This window comes from Oreochromis aureus, linkage group 7, assembly GCF_013358895.1.
Source record: "Oreochromis aureus strain Israel breed Guangdong linkage group 7, ZZ_aureus, whole genome shotgun sequence".
Classification (NCBI taxonomy): domain Eukaryota; kingdom Metazoa; phylum Chordata; class Actinopteri; order Cichliformes; family Cichlidae; genus Oreochromis; species Oreochromis aureus.
In genome coordinates, this window is record NC_052948.1 from 33,259,384 (window position 1) to 33,267,119 (window position 7,736).

General features: G+C 40.3%; 1 protein-coding gene across 2 annotated transcripts in view; it reads right to left on the bottom strand.

The window, feature by feature from the left end:
* Positions 1-4,164, bottom strand: part of vldlr (very low density lipoprotein receptor) — a 63,358-nt gene extending 59,194 nt beyond the window's left edge. For both annotated transcript variants that reach the window (XM_031745673.2, XM_031745672.2), the window contains exon 1: positions 3,697-4,164. In XM_031745673.2, the coding sequence (XP_031601533.1) occupies positions 3,697-3,769 (73 nt within the window). In that variant the 5' untranslated portion in view covers positions 3,770-4,164. The remainder of the gene's footprint in view (positions 1-3,696) is intronic.
* Positions 4,165-7,736: the final 3,572 nt, after the last annotated feature.

Here is a 7,736-nt window from a genome sequence, read left to right on the forward strand (position 1 = left end):
CACAACCACCATTTTATGGAGCCTTTTTATTATAAATCTCTACAATAGAGAGAACCCCAACCATCAAACAATTGATGGGAAGGAGAAGCTCCCTTTTAACAGGAATAGAGCGCCAGCAGAACCAGGCTCAGGGAGGGGCAGTCACCAGTAGAGGGTGTGAGAACAGAGAAAATAGAAAAAAATAGCGATAATGTTAAACACACCTTTAAAAATACATAAATAAAAAAAATATAAGTAATTGGGGCCAAAACGGAACTGCTAAAATTTCACCAACAAGCACCAACCAAAGAAAATATAAACCAACCAAGTAGTGTCTAAAAGCTGCACCCCTAATGGTCAGCAAGGGGCAACTGCTATATCTATATACAAAAAACACAAGACTATGGGGAAAAACAGCCCTCACCTGACTCTGACCTCAGTTGACATTGAGCTCAAGCACCAGTCAGTCTTAGAGTAAAACATGAAGTTTATTTTCCAAATTCTGGTCAATATTAGAGTCAGAAAGGAGAATTATGAGGCTAAGCCCACTGGCTAACTACTTGTCACTCAAATGGTTAAGCAGTGATTGTGCTGCATCCACAATTTCAAAGAGCTTGCTGAAAGGATTCTCTCTCGGTTGGCCTGGGAATTCCTTAGAATCTCCAAGAGGAAAGTGTTGTGTGAAGGAAGGAGTGGAAGAAAGTCTGGAAAACCCTGATGCTCCCACAACATGACTTCAGATAAGTGGAAAACTGATCAAAAGATACACATGGGGGGGGGTTTAGGCTTCTTAAAGGGACTGATAAATGTCTAAATTATTGAATTCTTATAATAACTTTACAAAAATGCTCTACTACAATGCAGCCATTTTCACACAAAACTACTAGCTTGATAGATTAAACTGAAATAACCCCTACACCACAGCATTTAATGCTTTTCTTTGTTACACATAACGGTGAATCTGGGTCTGTTGAGCAAACTAAAGATGTAACTGATCAGTGCATTTCACTTAGTGTTCAGAGTTTCTACCAGTGTGCTGCATACTGCCAGGCCTAAGAGACTACCACAACAGAGAATTTAATTTTTAAGACATGTCTACAGACAAAAGTTAGAGTACAATGTTACCAAAACTGCACGTGATGAGCAGCTGCTCAATTCTGTAAAGGTAACGTGTATTGTTCAACACCCGACCTTGGGGTTAGGATAGGAAACAACTGATCTCATCCAACAGTGATCAAGCTTAATGAAAGCTGCATGAGGACAATGAGATGCCATCTTTGAGCAAGTGGCATGAAGCCAGAAATGTAGGACAAACATCTTGTTTTCCTGGACTTTAGACTTTACAGCCTTAATGAAATAAAAGCGCTTTAAATAGTTTAACACGATGTGATGCCATAAAAACCTGTTAAAAGTTGAGGGGGCAAGTTCAAAAGCCAATGAAAACATCAATATTCACATCCCCCACATGTTTAAATGTTAATCGTGAGACTGACTTTGTCGTTAGCTTATGGTGTGTGCTTTTGATCAGCTTACCACATTACTAGGACAAAGTTTGGGGGTTGGGCAGGTTTCAACAAGTTTTAGGCCTTTGGAAATGAATCATTTAGGGGTTAATGTAAATGTCTAAACCTAGCATTTTGCTAGTAATGCCATTCTTGCTGAAAAGTTTAAAAGATTCCTGAAACCTGTAACCAGATAGTATGTGTTGACAAGGTTTAGGAAAATCTCCAGTATTGGCTGCAACATTGTGCTAAAACTAAGCTATCCGCAGTGCACAATTATGAGGAAAGAAACTAATCAATGACAGTACTTATAGATACCGACATGTGGACTAGGTCCAGAGTCATGTATGCACCTCAGTTTAGACCAATATGGATGGATGCATGAAGAAAAAAAAAAAGAAAAAAAAAACTCTAGCAATACTGAAGCACTTTTATAATAACCTACTTTCAGCTGTTCCGTTATTCCCAAAACAATCCCAAAGGGACTTCAGTCTTTTCTCAAGATAAAATTGGTAATCTTTCTTTTGTTAGGCAAATATGATAACCATTAGACTATGAAGTCATCCTAATCAAGGAAGACAAGATGTGTTCTGGATTTTGCATTTTGAGGCTTTAACGTCACAGCTGCTGCCATGCTACACTGATGACATTAGAATATTACTTAAAAATTAACAAAAACTCCAAAACCACACAGCAAGCCATGTCATTTAGAAACAATTCTATTAAAAATGCTCCAAGCAGCATGAAGTTCAGAGGCTCTAATTAGATGAAGTGAGGCCCTGTAACAGACAATCTGTTACAAAAGCCTGTGTTGGGACACCTGATAGATGAGTTATTAAAAATATAATGAAAAATAAATCACCTTCTCAAGCAGTTATTAAGAGGGGGGCGGGGAATCCGCCAATAGAGACCAAAATAAATGTGCTTCTAATTCCTCAAAGTTTTGGCACTTCATAGTTTCAGTCACAGATGTTGCCAAAAATGGCTGCGTTTACCATTTATGGAAAGCCATATATAGATTCTAGAGGTCCCTCTACATCTACGCATCAATCTTTACATTGATACAGAGTTTAGATTAGAGAGGATAGGTGTATGACTATGGTTCAGAGGCAATTAACTGCAGTTTACCTACCTACCTTAGCAGGTGCACCACAGAATTTAAGTGAGGGGTTTGTCTGACATACAAATATTTCTCCAAAAATGTTGCTCATATTTGAGTGTATGCAGCCCAGTTGTGCTTAGTCCACCTCCACATGCCCATTTCTGAACCCGAAACAAACAAAAGCCCTGCAACTTTTTAACTTTTGATTGTTGCTATGCTCTGAACTTTTAACCGACACTCCGTGACATTTTCTGTTAATTTGCAGACCTGAGCGCTTTCTCCATTCCACAACCAATCATGAAAATCATCAACAGCTGCAACCCCAGTGCGCACAGCTCTACAAGTACCACCAGCTGCTAACGGCTCGAGCTTGGCCACTTTGCTCTTAATTGGGCCTTCACTGGGATCCCCTGCAGTACGTAATTTGCCCCCCCCGCAAATTCCCTCAGCTGCTGATACCTCTTTCCCTAAACTACGGGGCTACTTACTACCCTTATTTGTGGCTTTTCTCTCCGTGTTAACGCACTGTGTCCACCCTTTTCAGCCTACCCAAACCCCCCCACCCCTCTCCTCAGTCCGCTTCCACTTTATGAATAAATAAATAAATTACGAAGCTCGATGGGGGTGGAGACGGCAGGAGAAAATCCCAACAGTCGAAGTAAAGGAGAAATCAGAACGACAGGGGTTTACAATTTGAAGGGCTGCGGGTCTTCAGGGCTAAATTAAATGACCGTGGAGCTAATTGGCCATCAACAAGCAGCGCTGAACCCAACAGGGCCCCTCCATGTAGTTTCCAATAAATAGAGCTAAAATAATGCCACAGATTAATTTAAAGCACGTATTTCTCATTTTGACCCCTTAAAAAAGACGCAGTTTGAGGGCTTTCCTCGATTAGAAGCGGCAGGGGTTGAGTGGCCCAAGGTGCAGCCAAGCACGGTCTTTTCTTCAAGGAGCAGCCAAGACAGGTGTGCAGCTCCGTTTAAGGTTAGCTAACCTCACCGCACACGGTGCGCGTTTCGCCGGTACAGTGACTCCAAATGCGCGCGCGCACACACACACACACACACACACACACACACACACACAAAAAAGAAAGGGTGGCTCGGGACTTACCGTGAACGTTAACGAAGTGCTGGAGACATATTAGCATCGGCAGCAGAAGGATCCCCTGTGTGGACGTGACCATCTCTGGCAGTGCAAAAAAAAAAAAAAAAACCGTGCGGCTGCTAGCTGGGCTACCTCAACACTGCCCGTCTTTCCTGGCTCGCGCTGGCCTGCTTTGCTCTCTGATTTTGCCGGTTCACAAGCAAGCCACACATGCGCACACAAAGAATAAGTGGAGTAGAGCAGAAGGGCCGCTTTTGCCTGCCGACGCCACACAGACCTGAGTCCGGCCGAGGGGAGAGGAGCGCTGAGAATAAGACACGGAGGCGTCCGCCGCGCACACCACGCGTCTTTTGATCTCCTTCTACAACCACGCGCCGTGCGGGCTCGTGTCCTGTCCTATCAAGGCTAAATCCATTTCCCCAAATTGACGGTAACGAGCGGAGACCGGTCAGGTCGTTAGGTATTGGTGCCACAGCTGAGGAGGATTTTTTTCCTCCTTCAATACGTCTTCGGCACATTGTTAACCCTTCGCTACCCGCATGAAGTAATAAAACAATAAAACACATTTTATATGGCAGGAAACACTTCAAAGAAAACTGGTAACTGTGTATCATAACACAGCAGTTCTATCTTAAATCAAAGATTAATTAAGACACAGTTGGCTTCTTAAATATCCATTATGAATATATTTTTGCATATACTTCAAACATAAGGACAGTTAACTATGACTGCGATACTTATATACAGCAAACGTGCTGTATATAAGCTTTGTTTTCACACTTAAAGAGGTAAAATTATTATTGTTATTAGTATTAATGGTAAGTGCTATCTGTGAAACAGCATAATCAACATTGCACATCCTCATTGGTGTGACATGGCATAAGTGGGTGGGGCTAGCATCAAACATGAAGAAACTATAGGCTGAGATGTCATCAGCCTGAGTAGTGTCTGTCATGTGGCCATATCAAAGATAAAGTGCAAACCACTTATCGAAACATGAGTTTTATCTACTTCTGCAAGAAAAGCAGTAAAAGAAAATTAATGTGAGGTTGTGATGTGTCTGTTTATGAAATTAGTTCTCATTTACATTGATTTTAGAAGATTGGGCATGTGTTAAATGGTCTTGTACTAGAGTAGAATATTTTTATGTTCATGTTCTGTATTCTTTAGATCAGGGATGTCAAACTGTAGGGCACATACTTTTATCTTTAATGGACTACAACAATGGAGCTCCCTTTCTTATTTTAACTACACATTCAATCTCTGAGATGTCCTAATATTAGAAAAAGTATTGCAGTTTCATCTCAGTTTTTTCCGTGATTACGAAATTACGGAAAAAGGTATGATAGCTCATTGGCAAGGCTATTCTGTCAATATTAAACAGAAAGTTTTTGCTAATTTGAATAATTTCTGTAGTAGAGAGTCAAAAAACATGAATGTACTTTGGTGTCGTATGCAGTGCCATGGTGGAGGTCTTCATCATTAAGAAAATCTATAAAAAATTTAGGTCTCGTTTTCCAAAGCCATCCAGGGAGCCAGATTACTGTCTTTGTTGGGACAATTCCTTTCCTCGTGCCTTATGTTTGACACGCCTGGTCCAGATTACTGGCTCCAATATGTTGCACAGACTCTAAATCAACAAGTTAATCTTCATGCGCCAGCCGAATTCTGTGAGCAAGATATTGCTAATTCCACAACACGTCTTGCTAATTTGGAGGATGGGTGGCCACAGCAGTGCATCTGTTTCTTTTTTCTTTTTATCCAGCCGTCCATCTTCTCCCACGTCACATGGCCAGCAGTCTAAGCAGAAATTCCCAGACCTCTCTCTCTCCTCAGCCACCACTTCCAGCTCTTCTGGTGGGAAGAGCTGAGTGTTAGGTCTACCTAACACTCAGAGTGTTAGGTCTACCTAACACTCAGACATGGCCAAAATACATAGGACGTTTTCGGGAAGCATCATTATAAGACCTGCTGAACCCTACCGTCTTTATTAGTCCACTAATCAGGTGGTTGTAGCTAATGTAGTAATGCATTTGAAATACTTTGCCTTGACCAGTGAGGGTGGCAACACTTTCCAGCTCACTCCACTGAAAAGGGAGTTGTTGGGATAACGAGGAAAGCAGCTTTTTACTATTATAGATTCATTTTTAAACCTTCAACAATATCAAAGTACAAGGATAAAACAAATTGTGCTATACATGTCCTAAACCTAGAACCTAAAATAATGACAAAGAGACAAAAAAAGCAAAGCAAAACAACTCCTCCCTAAAAATCTAAATGATTCCATAGAGATATTAAGCAACTATAAACACAGATAAAAGAAGCAATACAACTAATGACTGCATAATATTACTTTCAGTCTATATATTATCCTGATTAGAAGAAGAAAAAAAGATCTGGACGATTTTTTTTAATGTATTGATAGGTTCACAAAACAGCAGCCTTGTATTGTGTTGAATATATTTTTCGACTTTATTACCAGTGCAATGAAGTCTGCGGGATATATTTGTGTCCTTTCAGTAAGCAATCACTGCACCATTTGCTTAACAGCGGCCCCTGTGGCCATAAGTGGTAATTACAGAACAATGGCGCAAAAAAAAATTCCCGGCATTTCCTTTCAGGACTCTGGCTCTTCCTTGATTATTTTCAAAGAGGAAATAAGGCTTTATCTATAAAACGTGATACATTTGAAGATTATGTAAGTACTGAATCCAAATACCCAAATAAGAAAAGCAGGAGTTATCCCATTTACACAATTTTATATGTGGAATGCTTGGAGATCAAATGTGTTATCATTTTGGCACAGAAAGACTGAAATCACCTAGCACCTCAAGAGCACCATGTGTTGGTTTCACTGCCAGTCATTTTGTAAGAGCATATGTCTCACTTTCCAAATATGGAATAATAAATTTCCGAGCCAAATTCAGCTGTAGGTTTTTTTTTTCCCTCTATCAGTCTGATACTATTTCCCCCCCATTTTGATCACCAGGCCTTTGGGATTTCCACAGGGCTGTGTGGTGCCAGGTTTTATAAACTCTCAGAGTTCTTATCACAGGATTGAACCTCATTCTTAGTGATGGCTTTTGGCTGCTGATACACCCCTAGGCTCACTCTGTCCCAGATTTTCACGTCCCCTGAAAACACACACACACACATACAGAAACCACTGTATAATTCTGTAACAGGAAGTGCTTCTCTCTGATTGTGTCTTTCTTGCAGTCATCTCCAAACATCCACAGAGTGATTACAGATCTAAAGGTTTAGAAATCTAGTCTGGTATGAGATACAACCTTGAGGGTCGAAGTAGTATTTTCCACTTGTAGAAAATGTTCAGAATTTATTTGCCAGGCTTGATGCATATTTCTTGACGTGAATCATTTTGAATGCTGATCAGACACAATAGCATTTCACAGCAGTTTAAAGTACTGCACAATACAATTTCACAACTCTGGATACAATGACCATCTTTCTTTTACTCTGCATAGTGGTGATTGGCAGGTTAGTTATAAAAAAAAAGCCCATTGCCATTGATCTTAATCTGCTATAATCCCTGTTTCTATGTATTTGATTTGCCAGCTAGTGCAACTGTAGATAATTTTGCAGAAGACAATGGAAGGTGCATACTGGTATTTCTACTGTGCCAACATAATAGCCTCAGTGAAATGACTGCGAGGACTGTGTTTCTTGTGCAACTCTAACTTTAAAGGAATATTATGACATTTTGGAAATGTTTTTACACCAGTGTTGCATCTGTGCACCAAATGAAATGTAAAAAAAAAGGTTTTAGAGGGAGTTACATGTTTCCAATCTTGGAGATTGATTTCCTGGAGAGGAAACCTGACAGTGACAGCAGGTTTCCTGTCACAAGAATAATCTTTATAATATTGTCTTAAATTACCCTCTATTTCTCTTACTTAAAGTATTAAACTGAGATTACACACAGATACTTATGTGTTATCGTCATCTGTTCCCTACCTGAGTAATGTTGCTGACCATGTCCATCCCTTTATGACCACAGTGTGCCCATCTTCTGATGGTTGCTTCCA